General features: G+C 35.9%; 2 protein-coding genes and 1 long non-coding RNA gene across 5 annotated transcripts; 1 reads left to right on the top strand and 2 right to left on the bottom strand.

Moving 5' to 3' along the window:
- Window positions 1-461: 461 nt before the first annotated feature.
- LOC113734395 (PHD finger protein ING1-like) lies at window positions 462-4,211 on the top strand. Its single transcript, XM_027260923.2, has 7 exons — window positions 462-620; window positions 743-814; window positions 1,522-1,709; window positions 2,480-2,543; window positions 2,677-2,773; window positions 3,590-3,776; window positions 3,872-4,211. Exons 1-7 carry the CDS (start codon window positions 593-595, stop codon window positions 3,983-3,985), a joined length of 750 nt encoding a protein of 249 aa, XP_027116724.1. The 5' UTR covers window positions 462-592; the 3' UTR covers window positions 3,986-4,211.
- Window positions 4,212-4,942: 731 nt separating this feature from the next.
- Window positions 4,943-10,226, bottom strand: LOC113734394 (chaperonin CPN60-2, mitochondrial). Its single transcript, XM_027260921.2, has 17 exons — window positions 10,034-10,226; window positions 9,881-9,905; window positions 9,646-9,777; window positions 8,772-8,931; window positions 8,457-8,632; window positions 7,948-8,043; window positions 7,283-7,387; window positions 7,079-7,165; window positions 6,884-6,973; window positions 6,721-6,801; window positions 6,572-6,640; window positions 6,356-6,433; window positions 6,148-6,243; window positions 5,821-6,024; window positions 5,589-5,694; window positions 5,413-5,491; window positions 4,943-5,304 (listed from the first exon to the last, which is right to left on the bottom strand). Exons 1-17 carry the CDS (start codon window positions 10,069-10,071, stop codon window positions 5,199-5,201), a joined length of 1,728 nt encoding a protein of 575 aa, XP_027116722.1. The 5' UTR covers window positions 10,072-10,226; the 3' UTR covers window positions 4,943-5,198.
- Window positions 10,227-12,908: 2,682 nt separating this feature from the next.
- On the bottom strand, window positions 12,909-20,708 carry LOC140037601 (uncharacterized). Of its 3 annotated transcripts, none has more exons than XR_011841525.1 (3): window positions 19,990-20,707; window positions 18,372-18,476; window positions 12,909-13,447 (listed from the first exon to the last, which is right to left on the bottom strand). It is a non-coding gene; the product is annotated as an uncharacterized lncRNA (long non-coding RNA). The 3 variants fall into 3 exon arrangements; XR_011841524.1 differs by lacking the exon at window positions 12,909-13,447 and adding an exon at window positions 13,988-14,119; XR_011841523.1 differs by lacking the exon at window positions 12,909-13,447 and having other exon boundaries at window positions 18,122-18,476; window positions 19,990-20,708.
- Between the last annotated feature and the right edge of the window lie 2,403 nt (window positions 20,709-23,111).

Raw genomic sequence — 23,111 nt, 5'->3', positions numbered from 1 at the left:
ATTCAATTGATGATACTACAATACCTTTAGGGCAAAAAATCTATCCTAATGGACTAAAAATATAATAAGAGAGCATCTAACACCATATTAAATGAGTTAATTATATATCAACTGTTTAGCGGTTGAAATAATAAACTAGATATGGATACACATATATGATGATACAGAAATATATCATGGTCAATTTGTGGTATAAGAAACCGATCAAAGTGGGGATGATGGGCTTATTTTATTTGCCTTTTGAACCGACAAAAAATCCAACGTTTCAAATTAGTCTAGTCTTGGAAATTTAGGATGGCCGTGGTTTAAAAAGCACACTTTTGAAAATTTGGGGCTTTCTTGCAATTCTAAGATTTCAAAAAATACCGCCAATGTAACGAACTCATGGCATTCTCGTAATACCAGAAAATGAAAGCCTAGTTTTGTAAATTCAAGTAACTCCATTATCCCCAATCCTATAGTTAGGGCTCAAATCCTAATCCTTCGTGGCTCCAAGCATCAGGAATTTTTTACAAATACGCGAATTATTGTGCTAAATTGCCAACCCAGTCCCAGGAATACCCGGAAATTCCTTAATTATCTATACAATTAGATGTCTTTCATAGATGATTTTCAAGCTAGTATGCCCTTCAACAGCGCCGTTGATATTACTTCACTAAAATTCTCTTCTTTATAATTGTCTGGGGGTTTTTTTAAGGGTTATTTTATTTATTTTACTAATATTATTATTTGGATTTAACAGATTTAGAGGTGCTGCCGAATATTTTACAGAAGAAGTATGCATTGTTGCGGGATTTGGATAAAAGTTTACATGGTAAAATATTTTCTTATCCATTTTCATTTTTAAATCTGTTTTCTTGATTCTTTTAATTTTCTGTTATGAAGTTGATAATAAGTATTCTTTTAAAGGGAAATGGAACAAATTTAAAATAAAGAAAATTAATGAGTTTGAATTCTTGAAATAGCCAGCTTTATTGTTGGGGTTTTTTTTTTTTTTGTTAATTATTTCTTCCTTTTTTTTTTGGAGTGCATGAGCTGTAAGTTGTCCTCAAATTGCATCAACATGATGATAGTGATGTACATTATAAATTGTTGGAAATTTTAGCAGGAAAGGGTTGAGAAGGAGCTTAATGTGGAAAGGGGATTGGAGATGGTGTAACCAAAAACCTCAATCCAAGATGAGAAATAAAGACCCTTAACCACATAGCTCTTTGGTTTGGGAAAACAGGATTGAATGCTCTGTTGTGCAATGTTCCTAACAAATAGGTTTTGTATACCAGCGTAGGTGTCTGTCTGTCTGTGCGCGTGTTTTGCTTCTTCCCAACATAGCTACACTTCTTTCGTATGTGTTTGTTTCTGTGTGTTCCTGAACCAAGGGTTCTAAACATCAAAGAATGATAGCTTTTGGTTACATCCTTATTTCTACTTAGCATTATTCTGACGATATCACTATCAAGTCATTTCTGTTTTTAGTTTGCTATGTAGTAATTAGGTTATTTTTTCCAACTTGAATATGAACAGAAATCCAAAGACAGAATGAACAGCGTTGCGGACAGGAAATCGAGGATATGAAGAATCGTATTAAGGATGGTGGTGTTACGCCTGATTCTTCATTTATGAAATTTTCAGATGAGGCACTTGATGAGCAAAAGCATGCCATCAGGATTGCTGATGAGAAAATTGCATTAGCTCTGCAGGCATATGACTTGGTAGTGAAAATGAAGTTCTGTCACTCCTTATTTTAGTTTGGTTTTGCATAACTATTTTTCTTGTTGCTTTTAGTTTAACTGGAAATACTATGAGAATCATTGAAGGAGTTCTGTATTAATGTATGATGAAAAAATTGCTGGGGAAAAAGAAAATTTTGTTCAAATGGTTGAGGCAACAAACTAATGTAGGGTAAAGATCACATTAGATGGGTCTCCTGAATTTGAGATGAGGTATGAAGGAGTTGTGTGAGGTGGAGTGGGGAGTTAAGTGATTGGGTTTAAAAGCATCTCCATAAACATACTAGGAGAATGTTACAGAATGTGGAGAGGATAAAGAGAGAAAAATAACAGCATGAGCGAAAGAAAAGCCTTTACTTTCTGATTTTAGTATGAAAACACAGACTAGGGCAGAATTGTGTAGTATGAACTTTCTTGCTCATCATATGACTTATTTTCTTCTTTTTGATAGGATTCTGCTTGCTTTGTTGTAAGTTTTCTTTTTCTTTTTTTTTGGGTAGTTTGTTGCAGGATGATAATGCTACCTACCTGTGTCTGCATTGTGCCTATTTTGCACAAAACTTCAGTTTAAAGGAAGGAACCTTGTGGTTTAGTTAATTTTGTGGGCACAATGCCTGTGATAGCTGTGGTTTGTTTCTTGTTTTATCTAGATGGGGTTTGATTTTCTTTGTCATATTCTTTTAACTGGTGCTGGAGTGGACTATTCTGTCCCTGATTTGAAAAGTTCTATTTATGGTGTGATTTTTTGACAGGTAGATGCCCATATTCAACAGCTTGACCAATACTTGAAAAAACTCGATGAAGAGATTCGTCGTGGTAATGTCTTTTGCTATCTTTTTCCTCTGTCCCTGTTTAAGAGTTGTGGTTAATCATTGCTTTTCTTTCTATATGGAGTATCTCCATTCCATCTTCTTGTTTTTTACATCATTCTCATTTTGACCTGTTGCAGAAGGAGATACTGTGGCTTCAACTGGATCTGCTGCTCCAGCTGTTGATAACAATGTGAAATCTGGAAAAGCTGGTGAAAGTAGTAGAGGGCGTAAAAAGTAACTTTCTCTTCTCATGCGCGGCCACCACTTTCTTTATTCTTTTTGTGGAACCTCTGTCTTCTTGCTGCTGTCTGAACCATACTATGTGCTAGGTTTAGCATGAAGACCAACAGTCTGTTAACATCAAAGTTTCATTTTGGCACTCTGCAATTTTTTTTGCCTGTAAAGAATATGACATTTAAAATAGGATGTCTAAAAGCTAGTTTATATCATATTTGACTTTCTACTTGGTTCTTTCCTCCCTTTTTTTATATAATGGGTTAGAGGGATCTTATTGTCATGTTGTACGTGATTGGAGAGGGTAATCTGCAGGCAAATATAAGACTGGGAATTTAATTATAGTCTGAAAATTCAGATGACATTAGAGATCCTTCACCAAGAGAGTGTCCTCTTGCTGCTCTGTCTAGATGCACATAAGGTGTTAACTGTCTCTTAGTTAAGGACATTAGAGTTACATTGAATTACAAGCAATAGATTACACAATACAGTCAAATTGGCAGGGCCTTGAATTTGTAGGTAGACAATATAACAGACACTAATAGCTTCTGTATGGATTGATACGATAAAGTAGCATGCTGGGCTTGGGAAGGAAAACATAGGAACGTGTTTTTGCCATCATATTGATGATTCAAAATGCTTCGTACTCTGGATGGCATCAGGAGAAAAAACCTGGAATGCTCTTAATGACAATTTTTCAGTTAATTAGACATTTGGTTCTCTCTGTGTGGACTAAAAAGCATTCCTTTAGTTGTTCATGTTGTGCTTGCTCACTGAAATTTGGGACATTTGATGCGGTGGCATTTATATCTGCAGGACCCGCCTTGCTACTGCAACAGCAGCCGCTGCCGCCGCAGCAGCAGCAGCTGCAGCTGCAGCCACAACAACATCAACAAATCCTACAGGTGTGGAGTTGGATCTACCAGTAGATCCCAATGAACCAACATATTGCATCTGCAACCAAGTTAGCTATGGAGAAATGGTTGCATGCGATAACCCTGGTGTACGTACCGGTGCCCCTTCAGCTTTTGATTTCTTTTCCTTGTTTCATTTATATCGGTTTGGATTTTGTTCTAATGGATATGCATCTTCAAACAGTGCAAGATAGAATGGTTCCATTATGGCTGCGTTGGTCTCAGAGAGCCGCCCAAAGGGAATTGGTACTGTCCAGATTGTGTTGGAACACAAAGGCGTCGCAAAGGCAAATCATAGAGTTTGATATAACGCCTCAGGCTGTATTCAACTCTCTCTCTCTCTCTCTCTTCTTGCTTTTAGTAATGTTGTATCATTGCATATACGTCCATGTGACTGAATATTGTGAGGAAATTCTTCTATTTCTTGGCCAGTTTATTGTTTGGCGACAAATGCTAATATTTGCAAGTGTGGGAAAAGCTGAATAACTAGGAAAGAATTTGGAAGAAAGATTCATTTTTTCTTACATTTGCATCTTGTTTTTTGGAGAAAATGTCAACCAATAATGTTTTGAGAGAAGCTGCTTAGTGCAACTCAGATGTTTCTGTTTGTATACCACCATCAAAGATCATTTCCTGATTACTTGGAGTAGAAGTTGAATTTCGAATAACTTGAAAAGGTGTACGTCATCTCAAAAATTAACCAAAACGAATTAGTAAGTGGAAAAAATGGCTCAATTTGAAACAATATTCTCAACAATTGTCTAGCGTACTTCCATTTTAGTTAATTACTCTCATCATTGTTCTGATCATATAATTTTTATTTATTAAACTATATGATAAAACAAATGGTGAAAGTGCAAACAACAAAATATAGAATGCAAATAACATTTCCCCTTTTCTATTTTTTATTCTTGTTTTTGTGGTAGTATCTGCCATATTTAAGAAAACAAGACATTCGAAGGAAAAAAGGATAATAAACCCACAGGAACACAATACACGGACGTACTGCATGAGACACTTTCAGTGCTCTAATGGTTACCATTTAAAACAGTTTCTTCATGCACGCGTATTACAGGAAAGTAACTGTTCTTGTTTCTGTTTTAGTTTACGGTAATACATTTTGGCTTGACAAGCTATGATAGTAATTCAATTTTATATAGCATATTCTGCCCCTTCCCTAGGGGGGAAATTTTCCATTATCAGTTTATAAACAAGGTTTTCCTTTTTTTTTTTTGGGACAAAGTGCATAACCGGCTTGAAGAATAGTCAATGTCCAATAAATTGACAGTAGCCAACATATAATCCAACTAAAGGAGAACTCATTTCCTCAAAATCAAGAATGGCAATCCCGTACTGAGATAAAGCAACTACCAATTCTCCCGGTTCCTAGAAGTAATGACTCTTCACTATGATTACAGGGGGGGATGCGTTTGGTCCTACACAGTTTCGAATGGCAAGAACTCCTAAAACTTATTTCAGTGTAAGTCAGCCATTTAGGATAAGTCCAGCGATCAGTAGTCCATATCACCCATGCCACCACCCATGGCAGGAGCTGCCTTCTCATCCTTGGGGAGCTCGACTACCACGGCCTCAGTTGTAGTGAGTAGAGAAGAAACACTGCATATGCCAAAACAAGCAGGCAGATCAGTCTTAAGGCAGCAAACACAACCAAAATTGGAACCTTGATTATGTTATCGGCAAAAAGGGAGTGGTTGACTCAGTTACCTTGCGGCATCAACCAAAGCTGTTCTTAATACTTTCAATGGATCAATAATTCCTGCTTTTACCATATCTACATATTCACCTGTTGTTTACCACAAACACCAGAAATTGAGTTTATGGGATTAGAAGAAAGCAGAACATCATGTTGTTTGACAATATATGACAATCTAGATTAGGACCTTTAGCAGCATCATATCCGAGATCAGGGTTATCTTGCTCCAACAACTTGCCGACAACAACAGCACCCTCTACTCCCGCATTGGAGGCAATTGTATGTACTGGGGTCTGCATCAAGAGGTTCCATGTGCATAGATTAGCAGATGGGATACATTCAGGAATAAGAAGACAGAAACAAACAAAGAGATTCAAGGCTTTAGCCACATGCAAATAAATTTAGTAGTAGTTCCAAACCTTCAATGCATTCTGAATAATCTGAACACCAATCTTCTGATCAAAGTTGGCTGTTTGCAGTTTTTCCAACTCTTTAGAAGCATAGAGAAGAGCTACGCCACCACCTGGTAGAATTCCTTCTTCCACAGCAGCCTTGGTGGCATTTAGAGCATCTGTAACTCTGTCTTTCTTTTCACCAACTTCAGCTTCACTAGCCCCTCCAATCTGCAATAAATTAAAGCTCACTCCTGTCAAACTTGAAGTGGGAGGCAGATGACATGAATCAAGCTAGCTCGACCAATCACAGTCATCACTCTAGGATAGCCAAAAAGGAAAACAACTGCACACCTTCAAAACTGCCACACCACCAGAAAGCTTAGCCAGCCTCTCTTGCAGCTTCTCCTTGTCATAGTCAGATGTACTCAACTCGATACCAGATCGAATCTGATACATGCAGGACAGGGATTGAGTAAATTTAGCTGAAGCATATAAAGAATTGAAAAGTGCTGAATAACAAAATTAGAACAGTAAATATGCAAATAGAGGTAATTCAAACCTGTTCGCATCTTTCCTCTATTGCCTTCTTGTCTCCAGCACCATCAAGGATCACAGTGTCATCTTTGGATACAGTGACCTGAAAGCAAAATCAATTCAGATTCACCATTATTCAACATAAAAGTGAGAATCATCTATGATATTAACAGAAAATAAGAGTTCATCATGTGTTAACTTTTACTGAAAGGAAAACTTGACACATAGTTGGGCAACTTACCTTTTTACATGAGCCTAACATGTCCAATTCAACATTGTCAATGTTCAATCCAAGCTCTTCAGTTATCACCTACAATTACGCATGAATCAACTTGTAAACATCATTCCGACACATCAAATTCATAAAAGCTCATAGAAATGTGGTCTTACTTGGCCACCAGTTAGAGCCGCAAGATCCTGCAGACTGGCCTTTCTATTTTCACCAAACCCAGGAGCTTTTATTGCACAAACCTGTGTTATCCATCTGTTATGAAACCAATCTACAAGTCTAAAAGGAAAGGGAGAATTCAGACTCTGATGAGTAGAGAAAAACCTTGATTCCAGCACGAAGCTTGTTGAGAATCAGAGTAGCAAGGGCTTCACTATCCACATCTTCAGAAACAATCAGAAGGGGTCTTTGTCTCTGAAGGAATAGAACAAAACAAGGTCAATACTTTCAAAACAAATTCTCAGGGCTAGGATATTCTAAAAGGTGAATATCAGTGAACAATAAGGCAAATGATAGTACCTTTAGAGCCAATTCTAACACCTTTACAACAGCATTAATGCTTGATATTTTCTTCTCATGGATCAGAATCAGGGGGTCATCCAACTCCTGCAGTAAGTCAACAACAGTTACAAGTATTCATTTTTCATGCAATAATAGGTCTTACAAAGCAAACAGATCATGTGAACCCAAGAAGAAGAAGGATATTAGGGGAAAAAAACTTACACATTTCTGGGTCTTCGTATTTGTAATGAAATATGGTGATATGTAGCCCCTCTCTAACTTCATTCCTTCAACAACTTCAAGCTCATTAAAGAGTGTTTTTCCATCCTAAAGAGGAGAAAAGAAGTTTAATAGATTTGTTCAGGAGATTTCAGGTACCTACCAACCATTACTCAAAATAGTGATTTATGCAAAAGATAGATGAGACATATTGCATGCATATTGAGAAAATATATAACAACACATACAATAAATGTCCCATACGGATAACATCACTAATAGTATTTTTCTACATGTACTAAACTAAAGATCACTCTTTCAGTACTCCACCTTTAACTTTAAGAACTGCAATATTTTTTACCATTTAAAGCTCTCCGTGCACACAATGTTTGCTAGATTTATACCCACCTAATGCTACTTGACAATCCGAATGTGACAAATGAAAATGGTAACATCACTGAATTTCATTTTAGAACATTAGCATATTCTCTGTATATGAAATTCGAACATAAAGCATCCACATCTTCAGAATGATGGTTGACACTGTTAATAAATCAGGAAGCTCGTGTTATTCAATTGAAAATTTGAGATAAAGACCATTGTGACCCTTCTTTGCAACCACAACCAACAATGTCAAGAGACCCTTGCACAAGACATAGAATACTTACTTGAATAGTGATAACTCCCTCCTTGCCTACTTTCTCCATTGCCTTAGCAATCAACTCGCCAATTTCTCTTTCTCCATTTGCAGAGATTGTCCCTACCTATTTAGATATAAATTGCAAGAAGATCAGTGTACTTGCAAGGGAAAAGTATAGGAGACAAACACTTCTCCACACCCAGGCATTGTGATTTGTTCCCCATCACCTTCAATTCTCTCTTTTGTTTTCGAGGAGTTGGGGTGGCAGGTGAGGGGAAGAGATAGGCAAGGTATAGGCGAATTATCCTAGTACTTGGATGATATGGGCAAGTGATTCCAGGCCCTAACTAGCAATGGCAATTGGAGTTTAAATCCCAAACTCCCAATAGGAGGACAGATAGCGCACGAGGTTAGCATCGAAAACACTTCTGCATCACGGATGAGAGAATCTCACTAGGGCATTGTAGTAAAAAGCCCTTGCAGAAGCAGAGTTCAATTTTATAACATTACTCTAGCATCCCAAGCTAGCAAACAAACCTGTGCTATTTCTTCTGATGTGCTTATCATCCTTGCCCTGCTCTTTAACGTTGTTACTACATCATCTACAGCCATATTGATTCCACGCCTAAGGTCCATTGCATTCATACCAGCTGCAACAGACTTGCAACCCTCCGCAAATATTGCACGGGTGAGAACTGTAGCACAAGTAGTTCCTACAAACACATAATGGAAGTGCTCAATTCACTTTCATGGAAAATACACAATAAATTAACTGGAACAGATTCCATAACGAAACAGCAAGATTTTTATAAACTCCTCCCTTAACAAGAGAACAGAAAGTAATCAGCTCACCATCACCAGCTGCATCATTAGTTGCATTTGCAACTTGCTTAACTAGGCTTGCACCTATGTTCTTGACTTTGTCCTTGAATTCAATACTTTTTGCTACCGTTACACCATCTTTTGTTACTTTGGGAGCACCCCAACTTTGTTCAATAACCACATTACGGCCCTGTACAAAAGATAGTGACAAGAAGGCAATTATCACCAACTCTGCCAATCTTCTGACATTCAAACAATCAACCAGATAAACAATTGAACCACAATACAACAAGGTAAAAGCAACAACTTCTTCCTATTCATTCTGCTTCTCTCCTTTCCATCGATCCTAATTCATCTTTTCCTACATTCTTTTCCTATATTTTAGTGCTGGGCAAGTAATAGATGAAACGGCCAGAAGGAAAATGGCAGTAAGCATATTACTCTGGTCAGTCATAGGCAGCAGCAATAATTAAAAGGACTGCCCTAAGCTCATAGGTGGAATAATAAATTATCACATCACACGTGCACCTTTGCAATTATAGCGCGCAATCAAACTTTTACCAGAACAAGTCAAAGTAAACAAAGAACAAAGCACATACAATTATATCAGTCCCAGTGTTTATGATGGATAATAAAATATTTAAAAGATGAATCTAAAATCACACTAACTTGCGTGTAAATTTCGCTCAAGAGCTTTATAACCAAATCATTGATGTGCACGTCTTCACAATTGAACTCAAACAGGAAAGTGAAACAAATTCCAGACAAGCAATTTGAAATTCAAAACCAAATCAATATTAAGAGCTCCATACACTCAGCTTTAAAAATCCATAAACCCATCAATAATGCAATAGAAAACAATGCTAACCACAAAGATTGATCAAAACAGAAAACAAAATGTCACCTTTGGACCCATAGTAACTTTGACAGCCTCAGCAAGATCCTCGACGCCCTTTAGCATCAAAGCCCTGGCGTCTACTCCAAATCTAATATCTTTTGCCGCATAATTTCTGCTCCATCCCAATCGACTAGAAATCTGCACCAACCCAATTCCACAAATTGATCAACAACACCAATAAAACAATAAGAAGGCACCAGAAAAATCAGTCCTTCAAAATTTCTCACTCAAAATAAATCACCTGTTGGCTGCTGTTTCTGGCAACCCTGCAAGAAAAGACAAATGGGTTTCTCATCAAACAATGATTGGACAATTGGGTTCAATAAAGTTGAGAAATTTAATAAAATTGAAGTGAATATTGCGACTTCTTTGAAGTTGAAAAAGGATAAAGTACCTGGCTTTGGAGGCAAGATTTGCTGCAAACCGATACATGATTAATTGCGAAGACTAATTGGGACTTGGGAGAGCGAAGAACGTTTGTGTGTGAGGGGGAAAGTTAGCGAGTGTATGTACCTGTAATGGAGTAGGGGAAGGAGAAGAATACAGGAGAAGTGGTGGTAATTTTAAAGAAGGGAAGAGAAGGGTCTAGAAGGAGGAACTTCTAGGGTTTTAGGGTTTAATGAGAATTATATAAACCTTCTACCAAAGGGTTTAAGGGTCAAAATAAGTCTTTACATTGCAGGCCAAATAAGTAAGACAAAGGAAAGAAATTAGTAGTGGTAATTTTTAATTTTTAACCTTTTTTTTTTGCTCTTTTCAACTCTAGCCCTTGTCACAGATATTTATAATTTACTCTTTTTTTTGTTTAACTCTATTTCCTTATTTTTTATTTTATTAGTTTGCAGCTTTGAACCCCTCAAATTTTGGCTACTCCTCAATTCACAAGGATTTTTCTTTTTTTTTTTTTGAAATTTTAATTTAAAAAATGACTCTTAACTGTAAAATGAATATTTGAATGAATTTTCAAGTGCCCGATTTTACATAAAATAGTTGAAGTTTCAGAATACTATGCTATGAAAAAGATGAATGGTAAATTTTGTGTTCTGATAACTAAGTGCAAATTGTAATGGCGTATTGGTACCTGGGCTGGAAATTGATTGAATATCTAAAAAGGATGAGTGGTTGAATTTTCTTGATCACCTAAGGAGGGCATAATTATAAATAAAAAAAAGGAGGTAAGAAAGGAGGGCATAATTAAAAGTTTAATTTGGAAAGATGAGTGTGATTTTTTCCAAAATTGGCAAGAAAGGTGAAATGCATTATATCAAATTACCTCATAACGTTAATTAGAGAATAAGGTTAGAAAATGACATTCAAGAAGGTTTATAAGCCTTTCAAAAAAAAAAAAAAAGTGCATAAGCACTATATTTCATTTCATATAGTGAAACGAGGAATAATATAAATTATTTGTTGTAGTTAAAAGGTACACTGATATAAACTTTGCACAATCATGTCTTCACTAATCTTAAAACCTTACCATTTTCTCCTTGGCAAAGAAAGATTTGTAATCTTGAAAAGAGATAATTAATCACCAAGTTGGACCAAAACAAATACAAATGCTTCTGCTTCTTTTACTTAAGAAGAAAATTGACTAAACCATAGAGGAAGTTAAATAAATTTGCCAGAGGTTCTTTAGGAGGTTTTTTATGATAAGCTCCCTTTTTTAAACCTTTTTATGTAGTCATTGCAGTGGAAATTTGTTGCTTTGGTGCAGGTTAAATCTTAAAAATCAGCAAAAGGAGTGCATATCAATTTCCACACGAAGGGTTCAATTCTCATTGCACTATGTAACTGATAAACATGCGTTTCATATACAGAACCCAAACTCTATTTTGAAGTATAGAAGATGCCATATAGCATATTGGTTTTTCATTTTCTTTACAAATGATAAGACATTTGAAGAAGCAGCAAATGAGGTGCTGTTGAATTATGGTTTTAAAAGCAATTGAGAACGTGTGCAACTAAACTTGACAGGTTAGCTAGAAAATCATCATCCCATTTTAGCCAAGAAAGAACATCTTTTTTTTTTTTTGCGTCTCACAAGATGAATCATGCCATATTCAGAAGCCTTTGCTTCTTACTTTTCTTGGCAACTTTCAGTTTCCAGGCAGGCAAAGTGGTTGGTTTCTTCGGACGATATTATCTCTACGTGCACAATGGCCTGCCTGACGATTCTACCCCGTTAACAATTCATTGCGCCTCAGGAAATAATGATATTGGATATCATAATCTTACTATTAATCAGGATTTGACATGGAGTTTTTACATGAATTTCTTTAGGAATACTTTATACTTCTGCCATTTTTGGCGGGGCACAAAATCTGCAATGTTTGATGTGTACAATGACACCTGGGCTTACTATTGTGGTCATTATCATCAATCTGACAAGTATTGCTATTGGCTAGTAAAAGAAGATGGTTTCTATTTTACGGGACAACAACATCACAACGTCCCTGGTCCTTTTGACAACCATCCAGCTATAGGCTGGAGCTGAATATATAATTTTTTTTAGTCTGGGAGCTAATAGCAATACTCCTGCAATTGTTAATGACATTCGCTTCACTTTCTGATCATGTTGTGGGCACGATCATAAGAGTAAATATGACTGCTACAGTATCATTTCCAGTAGAGAACAAGGCTCTACTGGCCTCCTCAAATTGTGAGCTTGCTGAGGTAGTTTTTATGCAATGCGAAGTAGAGAGAAGGGCCACTATAGGGCTAGAAGGTGTTTTTCCTGTTCAGTTTGTAGTTATAGCAAATTGGCAAGTTGGTAAAGGTGTTTTTCTGTTCAGTTAGATGTAAGTTTTTTTCCACTATATAGAGTTATGTTGCCTAACACAAACCTTTGGTTTCAATGACTCGGTAGCTACCAGACACCATTCTTGATCATGGAGATGTTCAAGTACATTAATGTTAAAAGTAGTCTCTTGCTGATGGATTTTTTGTGATTGCATTTCCTGGGATATGCCTTTTGTAGTTTTGTATCTCATCTGGCTATCAATAAACTTCTTACCTATCCAAAAAGGAAAGAAGATGAAAATTAAAAAAAAAAAAAAAAAAGGCAATGCTTGTCACTGCAATTTTACGGAGTTCAAACTGCTGTTCTTTTGTCCTTGAACACAACCAATCAACATTTTTGTGTTACCATTCTTTTTTTTTATCCCTTAGGCATTTAATGTCAAAGGATCAATCCAGATATGCCAGCCTGAGCCTAAAGCATATGCTTTTTAAGGATATAGTTACAAGCTCCTAAAGAGTGCAAGAAATCAAAAAGAATAGACAAACACATAATAAGGATAGAAGTAAAAGCTCCTAAAGCTTTACACCACATTTGAAACAAGACAGACACGTGCATAGATTAATCTACAAAGAACACACTCAAGAACAAAACAGACTAATAGAAAAAACAAGGAAAAAGAGCAAACTATAATTAGAATTTCAAGATTCTATCACAACCTGTAAAACATGTAGAATTGCGACTAGATAACAGCATAATAGGGGCCTGTGCCGTCTTCCTTGTCGGGATCAGGCATACTGGAATAACGACACAGGCTGTTACTCATTTCCCAGCTCCAGTCCTGCTTCCTTGCAATATACATCCGTGGCCAATGATTTACCCTCACATAATGTTCTCTCATGTTCCTGTCAGCCTGCAATCCAGTGACTATAGAATAACATGCCTGGTGACCACCCCATACCTCGTCACCTGGGTCTGCAGTTTGGCTTCCATCTTGATGGAAATAACGGCGCATGGACTTTCCTGTCCCTTTCCAATAAGGATCAAGGTCCCGCCAGTATTCTGGAGCGGCTTGAATACAGAAACCATATAGTTTTAATTGATCAGTAGATTAATATTATGAGGTGGTAGGTATATTGCATATTATAACTTTTAGAAATAAGAGAGAATCACAGCATCATATGTAACAGCAAGCAATTAGTGCTGTTATTCGAATCGGGCAGCTCGCGAGCCGGGCTCGACCCGGCTCGTTAAGGCTCGAACTCGGCTCGTTTATTCTAATAAACAAGCCGAGTTCGAGCCTAAAGACTGCTCGTTAATTAAACGAGCCGAGCTGAGCTCGGCTCGCGGGCTACCCGAAAGGCTCAAATTTGAGGGATAAAAATGTCAATTCATTAATTATGGCTATTTCAGTAAAATACTTTCATCTATTTCCAGAGTCAAACTCCCGAATCCCTAATCCTTCATTCGCTCATTCTTCTTCCGCCTTCACCTCTGGGCTTTTGCCTTCTCTTCGGCTCTGCTCTCTTCCGTCCAGACTTTGGCCCGTCAGGCGTCAACCCTAAATCACCAATTCACCCTTCGGTAATAGCTCTAGCAGGGAGCATCAGCAATCGCTCTTCAGAGGAGTTGACTTGTCGCACCAGCCCACTGCCTTGGTTGCGCAAACACCAGCCGCCACCTGGTGAACCCGTGTATTTTTCTGTACTTGATTTCCGATTTTGGAGTTACGTACATATAGAGCTGAGATCCAAAAAAAAAAATTAAGGTGCATTATCTTCTTCTATTTGGTAATTAGGATTTAGGGATTTTGGTATTTTGCTAAAATATTGTGCTTTTGAGGCGTTATTGGGATGTGGGTTTTGTCTGATACTCTCTATATTCGTGTGGAAGCTGACAAATGATGCAATGGGCTTCTGCGCGGACTTTTTAGATTGTGGAGACAGGTAGTATTTTGAAGATTTGACAAAACCTTTCCATGGAGGGGCTGCTAAAGAAACCAAAAAGAAACTTTGAAAATGACATGAAAAAAAATATGCTGCCTATAGATAGTGGATGTTGACTAGTTTATGTTTGACTGGTTGAATCTTTTAAAAAATTTTGTCCATTACAATACATTAGTTTCTTTGTTAATCAGTTTATCCAATTTTTCATAAACTCTTATTTCTACCACATGACCAACTAGATGAATTGATTGCTTAATCAGTTTATGTAGATTGCTTGGTGTCAAATGGATTTGGCCTTCAATATGAGCAGTAATTATTTTCTCATATTGTAATAGATAATTGAAATTATTGGAATTTTTTTATTTATAATGAAATTTGACATGCAACCTTTGATTTATAATTATGCCTTAAATTTTTTTCTTAATATATAGGTATGTACAGCCCTCTTAATTCCCACCAAGGTTCATCTTCAAGTCCTGCTATGGAGCAATTAAATGAAGTAGTAGATCAAGAACTGGATATTGAAGAAAATCCGGATGAGATGACTGAAGATGAGTTAGAAATAATAGAAGAACATGACAATGAAGGAGGAGGAGTAGGAGAGCAAAAAGGTGATGGCGAAAATGAAGAACCAGCAATGCCCTTTGAGAAAAAGCAAAGGAAAAAGAAATCAACGGTGTGGGATGATATGAAAATTGTGAAGTTAGACAATGGAATAGAAAAGGTGCAATGCAATCATTGTAAGAAGTTATTTGCCAAGAGTACAACTGGAGCTACATCTCAACACAAGCATCATCTAAATGCATGTTTACAAAAGAAGATGGCAATGGGAGAGCAAAATAGGATGAAACAGCAAGTGTTGTCTTTTACCGAAGGGCCATCCGATGGAATTACTTCGATCACAAATTTTTCATATGACCATGCCAAGGTACGGGAGCTTGCTTCTCATATGGTGCTTGCACATGAATACGTATTTTCTATGATGGATCATGTTGTATTCAATAAATTTATGAAAGCTGTGTCCCCATTTTATAAAAAGATTACCCGGCAAACTGTCAAAGAGGATTGCATTTCTACTTATCAACTTGAAAAAAGAAAGCTGAAATCTATATTAAAGAGTGCTAGTCGAGTTAGCATAACTACAGATTTATGGAAATCTGGTCAAAAAATTCAATATATGGTTGTAACAGGGCATTTTGTTGATTCTGATTGGGCGTTACAAAAACGTGTGTTGAATTTTTGTAATGTGCCATCTCCTCATACGGGAGTAATTATTGCTGATGCTTTGAGTAAATGTTTTATTGATTGGGGGATCGAGAATAAAATTTCCAGCATCACAGTAGACAATGCTTCTTATAACGATGCTTGTGTTAGGAGATTTAGGGAGGATTTTTCTCTAAGAAAGAGGTTAAGTATTACTGGAAAAATTTTTCATGTGAGGTGTTGTGCACATATACTTAATCTTTTAGTACAAGATGGCCTCAATCAACTAGGTGATGTGATTGATACTGTTAGAAAGGGGATCAAATACTTGAACAACTCTGAGGGTCGCCTAAATCAATTTGCCAAAATTGCGAAACAGCTACAGTTGCCCTCTAGGAAATTGATTCTAGATTGTCCAACTAGATAGAATAGCACATATCTCATGTTGGCTTCGGCTTTAGACTTCAAGGACGTTTTCCCAAGATACGAGGACATTGACCCTGGGGTTCACTATGTTCCAACTAATTACGAGTGGTTGCAAGTAGAAGAAGTGTGCCGATTTTTGGGTATTTTTCATGAGATCACTGACATGATTTCTGGATCCGACTATCCAACTTCTAACATCTTTCTTGTGGAGCTTTATAGGATTAAAGAGCTTTTAAATGAAAAAGCTCTTGATATTTCTGATCAAATTTGGGCCATGGCTTTGAGCATGTCAGCAAAATTTGACAAATATTGGGGAGAAACCAATGTGTTGCTTTCGTTAGGTGCTATTGTTGATCCAAGGTACAAAATGGTACTCATTTATCATGCTTTTCCGATTATTTATGGTGAGAAAGAAGCTGCTGTGAAAATTGATGAAATTAAACAGCTTCTTTATGAGTTTTACAATGAATATGTTGATACTCACTTCTCCTCCCATGCCGGGGAACCACCGAGGCAGTCGGTAAAACGTAAACATAAGGAAGTGAGTAGTTCTTCGATTCAATCTCAGGGGAATGTTAAGAAACTTGGACTTCCAATTCTTACTGGCAAGGAAAAATTTCAAATGCATGTTAGTGAAATTGACAAGGCGCCAGCTGAAAAATCAGATTTAGATATTTATTTAGAAGAAGGTAGGTATGCTTGTGACGCATCTGCTAATCTGGATGTCTTGGGGTGGTGGAAAGGAGAAAGATGGAGGTTTCCAATATTGTCAAGGATGGCCAGTGACTTACTTTCTATTCCAGTTACAACTGTGGCTTCTGAATCTACCTTCAGTGCTGGGGGAAGAGTAATTGATGATCGGCGAGCTTCTATGTCTGTTGAGACAGTGCAAATGCTACTTTGCGGTAGTGATTGGATTCGCAATCTTCATGGAATAAAAACCAAATCTCGTGTAAGTGTATTACACTTTCTAGTAGTAATATGTGGTTAATTGATTATTTTACTTCATCTTTTATCTCTATAGCTCTTATTTTTAGAGAATATCATGACTTTGAGTCTTTGACATTTTTATTTTGTATGATCAATCTGATATTGCCGAGTCATCTACGTATCATGAAGTTGAGCTTCCTCAAAATTGAAAGAATGCTAAATTTTAGAAATTGCTGCTGCTGTCCTTTGGTATTCTACTTCATTTTTTTAGCTCAGTAGCTCTTATTTTTAGAAAATATCATGACTTTTACATTTTTATTCTGTATGATCAATCGGATGTTGTCGAGACATTTTACGTGTCATGAAGTTGAGCTTCCTCAAAATGAAGGCTAAATTTTAGAAATTGCTACTGCTGTTGCTCTGTAGCTCTTATTGTTTGCTGTCTTTTAGACTTGATTATTGCTTTGATGTTTGTTGTAACTGAACAAAATATGAGTACTTGACTACTTGTGAATTCTCATCAGCAACCATGGCTGAGGTACTATGAATGCCAAAGTGAATTCTCATCAATTTAGAGGAGTAATTTTCACATTTCTAAGTTGCTGGACATTCATACCAAGTCAAACATGGCTCTTTTGACTGTTGGACTGATAGAAAATTTTACATATGCTCTCTTTTGGTGGGACTGCTTGATCTTTTCTCTTTTGCTAAATTGGATTAAATCCATAATCCCCACTCAGCAACAAATATGTATGCCAAATTTGCATCTTCTGAATGGTTACAGACTTACAGTGAACAGATGGCTGCTATGGTAAATATTTTGAGCTTGAGCTCGAGCTTAACGAGCTCGACTCGATTGTGTTAAACGAGTCGAGCTCGAGCTAAATATAGAGCTAACGAGTTCAAACTCGAGCTAATTATTCGACTTGACAATGTTATCAAGCGAACTCGAGCCAGCTCAAAATTCGTACAAATCGAGCTCGAACCACTACTACTCGGGTTCGGCTCGACTCGAATAACAGCTCTACAAGCAATGGGGACAATGGGAAAAGGGAGAAAGCAAATTTTTTTCCACCTTCTTATGTTTGAAAAATCAAAACTTTACTCCCATGAAAGTTTCAGCCTAAAAGAGAAGTTTAAGCATATAAAAAAATCATCCTAGTGCCAAGATCCAAAAGTACAAGTGCAAGTGAAGTCTACAAGAAATCCAAGACATCCCAGAACATACATATCTCAGTGAAACTGAACTCCCAGATATGATTGCACAAGTTATCTCTCATTATCCGGGTCTGACATTAGCAACTATACATTAGCAGATGCATCAAACACAGAAGACATGATTATTCTCAGCACAGGTATCTATCAGACAAATTTATTTGCTGAAGATATATTTACCATGCACAAGAGAGAGAGAAATAGTAAAAGCAAACAGCAACAAGAGAAAGAAAGAAGAAGAAAAGGAGATAATAGTCATATTTTTGGTTACTTACACGTTTGCGATCCTAAGCGGACAATGAGTAAGCAGCTAACTTTGACAATCCCCGGAATTTTGATATGCGAGATATGTGAGCTTTACCATGCCATAACTCCTCACACTACATCAGAAAAGAAATTTCAGCTTATTTCATTGAAACCAAACCAACACCTATCTGTTTGATTCATTTCTTGTTATCAATTCATAGAACCAATGTTTTTTCTGCTGCAAATATAATACAAAAGCATAGATTTAGTTAAGAACATAGCAAACTACAACTAGTTGCAGATGAAACAATGAGCATTTTCAAGAAAAGTCGAATGTGATGAATAATGTGCACAACAATTTGGGCCACTTGTATTTATTCTGTAAATGAATTTCCTCAGATAGTTTCAGACAGGCTTCTTGATTACAAAAAGGAAACTATACAATGGAAGAGAAATCTTTACCAAATTTCGACAGAACTAGTTGTGCCGAATTTGCAACACATTCACTAAAAGCGGGGTTGTTTGGCTAATCTAGACATCATTAACCATTCCATCTAGTTCCCTACTTTCCCATTTACTTGTTATAAGCCTAAAAGAAAATGAGCATAACGGTGAAAATTCCCTAGAGACTTGCAGAATTCAAACAAGTAGAAGATACTAGTATACCAAATCATTGTGTACGCCAATGCATGCTCCCCCGTTCCCCTCCCTCCCTCCCCCGGGTTTTTGGGATTCACTGTCAGGAGTTTGAACTCTTACTATTGCAAGCAGACTGTCCATATGGCATCTTGCCTAGGAGGAAACAAGCATTAAGCCCATCGCTTGTCTACCTCAACTTTTTGATTTCTCTATCCAATCTTTCATTTTACCCAACTAGAGCTTAAACAAGTACATCAAATGGAAATTAATAGAGTATTAGATAGTCCTCAACAGTTTTTAATAGAATGTTTAGAAGCAAAACTTCTTGAACTAAAATTAGATGCGCTGCAGTGACATGTAGCCTTTCATGGGATGAATCAGGCTATATATCATCACAAATTACTGCCTGCAGTGCAAAACTAACAACCTAATATAGCTCTTATCGCATTTTTAATCATATGTACTAGCCGTTAACTACACTATTGCTTCACCTACTCCCTTGGGCTTAGTTGTATAGCTCTACTAAAGAACCCCGACCACGAATAAGGAGAATTACATACCCTCCAAATTATGTCACAACCTCCATCTCCACCCCTCTAAAGACGCCAAAAAAGATTAATAACATCTTTCAATTCTTCCAAATTTATGTACAATTTTTACAATAGCTAGACTACTACATTTTAGAAACAATTAAAAACACCCATTTAAGGCTTTAACAATCAAAATTCCAATGAAAGTTCATTCCAAGAATACCAGCATCATTCTTAAGAATAATACAAAACAAACGCAAAATATTCAAAAAAAAATTAAAATTAAAATCAAGCTTTAAGTGCATGATCCCTGCACTAAGCAAAAGCACCGTTGCAAAAACAATAATCTTTCATATTAGAACCAACCAACAGAAAAATCTTGTAAAATTTTAGTAAATATCAAAACTTTATCAAAGTTATTGCGTGACTCTTCACCAGAAAAAGATAACAAAAAGCTAAAAACAAAGAAAAATGAAACCTTGGGAGCCCAGAGTCTATCACTGCAAGCAACTCCATGCCATCTACAAGAGACAATGAGAGATAGTACCACACTGCGTGCGTCAAGGTAGCCGAATATCATATGCATGATATCATAGCCAAGTACAACCAAAGGGTCCTATTTCTTCACTGATTCAATTGGCAAATCATGACCCTTTTCAACCGTGAATTTATCTTCTTCTTCTTTATCCAATTTCTTTCTTCTTTTTCTCTTCTTCACTCTGTTTTCTACAATATCAATGGATCCACCATCACAGAGATTGTCCCCAATACAAGGAAATCTTGATGACCAATCTCCATTTTCTTCAGTTTTAGTCTTTTTCTGGTGATTTTTTATCAATATTTGGCCATCTTCCTCAGCCATTTTTGTGAAGGCCATTCAAGAGGAACAAAGGATGAAATCAAATGGTGGGAATTGGAAAGATATACACGAGTAGAGTGAGACAGTTGAACAGAGAACCGATTCATCAGCTGAAGATAAGAACAAGAAAAATGGGACTCGGGTGTACTTGGACATATTGTTGTGTGACCTCTAAATTTAGGTATATTTGTTTGATCAACCACCCCTACTGATTGAATCACCTCATTCGGATTAATATACTGATGAAGGTTAACTTTTGTTTGTATTACACTTACTTCACCTTGTCCAATTTGGAAGACGAGAAGAATCATGCATGCAGGCATAGGAAAAAGATATATTTTTACTAATTTGTATCTGTTTCTTTGTTAATTTGTATGTCGTCAAGATTTATAATGAGACAATTAGACTTGATAATTTAATTTTGGATTAATTAGTTTTGTTGAGTGATGTAAACATACAAATGAAAATGAAACTATAATTATTTATTCAATAAATTTATATTTTTTGCAGCGTATGAGTTTTTAAAAAAATCTAATAATACATTTTTTAGAGGGTACAAACTTAACCTTCAAATATTAAATAATTAAAGGAACAACACCACATTGATTTCTCAACTACAGAATCTCAAAAAATACATCTATTGATGCTATAACAATTTTGAAGTATATTATTAACATATTATCCTTTTCCATCAAGTTGTTTTTGTAAATGCTAGTAGGCAAGATATAGCGCTAGTGTAAATCTCATGCATCTCACTTATAACAATTCTTAGCTCTTTCAAGACTTAAAGAAAATAATAAAAGGAGAAAAATGAAATTTTGTGGGCATATATTTTTGGATGAGAAACAAAAAAAAAAAAAAAACTAGCAAATCACTCCATGCTTATGATCAAGTAAATTTCACAAGAATTTGTAACTTGGCTCATGTGTGTTTTTTTTTTTTTTTTTTTACTGAAAATGCATATTTAAGCGTGAAGCTCCAAAACAAAAAATCTATTGAATGTGATTCAATAATAATGGTCTGTGGAATTCTCAATAGCACAAGTTATAGACAAAATCCGTTTATCAAATACTCAAATCAAAGTAAGTGTAATGTAATTTAGTTACTTTATTAATCATTAATTATATGAACTTCCCTTAGTCGAGGAGACTAAAGTCCACTTTGGTATATTTTTTTAAAGTCTAGAGACAATTTAAAGTACTATTTCATATTTCGAAGTAGAAAAAATGATTTAATCTCTTCTAATGAGTTAGGTGGTACAAGAAGAGGAAAATATAAGTAAGAGATCCTGAATTCAAGATTCCGCTTATACTAAAAAATAAAATAAATTAACTATAAATTAAGTTGAAGTATTTAAATAAATTATGTCATTAGTTACAACTTATCATATTTGAACGTGAATCCTATGGCTAATTCTGACATCAACCAAGCAACATACATTATGCTGGTTTGTTTTTCTCCAAAAAATAAAAGAATTACCATATCGATTCATCTAAACTTGAATGTGAATCTTATGGCTAATCTAGGTTCTAATTTGGCAACAAGAAAAAAGATTGGGGGAAAATTAAAAACGATCTTATAACTCGAGGACTAGAAATGTTAATGTTTGTCGTTTAGCACTTAGCAGTAGTTCCCTCGGAATTGTCAACTCTGGCCACCGTTTGTGCCTCCGTGGATTGGTGGAGCAAAAGTCAGCTGACATGGGAAGCTTTTGCTGACGTGGTAAATGGTTGCCGAAAGCGAACAACCCTTTCACGAGAACCACCAATCATGTAACGCCACATGGATACAGAAAATGCTACGTGTCAGTACGATGTCTGAGGCTGCATGTGTGGAGGAGGGATCTAAACCATGCACTTTTGCAGAACCCTTTTCTGGAAAAAAAATTTAATTTATTAAATACATCTGTTTTGTCGGTGGAACCAAAGGTGGGAATGGATTTGGCCACATTTCAATTTAAAAATGTAGTTAATTTGTAACTATCATAAAATACCTTTATTTAATGTAATTTGTTATTAGTGAGTATGATCTACTTTATTCGATAATTGTTTTGATTCACGTTTTGAATAATAAAACTTTTCATGATATTGGTTTATAATTAATATAAATGTATAGTGATTAGTGGTACTCCTAATATTAATGTAAGGGTATTTTAGAAAAAACATATGGCTATATTTACTATTCTAACAAAGTTAACTAATTTTTTTTAACTGCATGAAACAAAAATCAAGACAATCAAAATGGGATAAAGGGGGTATTATTTTTTGGCTCGTAAGTTTACATATCGTTGCAAAAATACGATGGATGTTATATGTTATAGAATCTAATCTAGACACCTAAATTACACTTAAATTATTATGTAATTGGACGCTCGTTGAGACACCTAAATCACACTTTAAGTCACTATGTAAATAATACATACACTCACATTTGTTATATCCCTAAATTGTGATTTTTTTCAAAGTAACTAATTTTCCAGGAAACCGGCACTTGAAAACCCTCTTAATGAGTGCCTAATGATATTTGAATGCTTATTAGTAAAGAGTATGTTATATGATGAAAAAAAATAAAATGTAAAGCTAAATTTGTAGATGAAAAGATAATTATAAATATTCCTTGAATGAGGGAAATATTAAGTTGGATATTAAAGTTATATCTGAAAGATGAATCAAACTAAAAAGAACTATTTGATACTCGAATCAAACTCAACTTGGTAAGATTTTGGTTCACCAATTAGTCAA

This window comes from Coffea arabica, chromosome 3c (assembly GCF_036785885.1).
Source record: "Coffea arabica cultivar ET-39 chromosome 3c, Coffea Arabica ET-39 HiFi, whole genome shotgun sequence".
In the NCBI taxonomy this organism is placed as follows: domain Eukaryota; kingdom Viridiplantae; phylum Streptophyta; class Magnoliopsida; order Gentianales; family Rubiaceae; genus Coffea; species Coffea arabica.
Note: the sequence above shows the minus strand (reverse complement) of the source record. Positions and strands in the feature narration are given on the sequence as shown.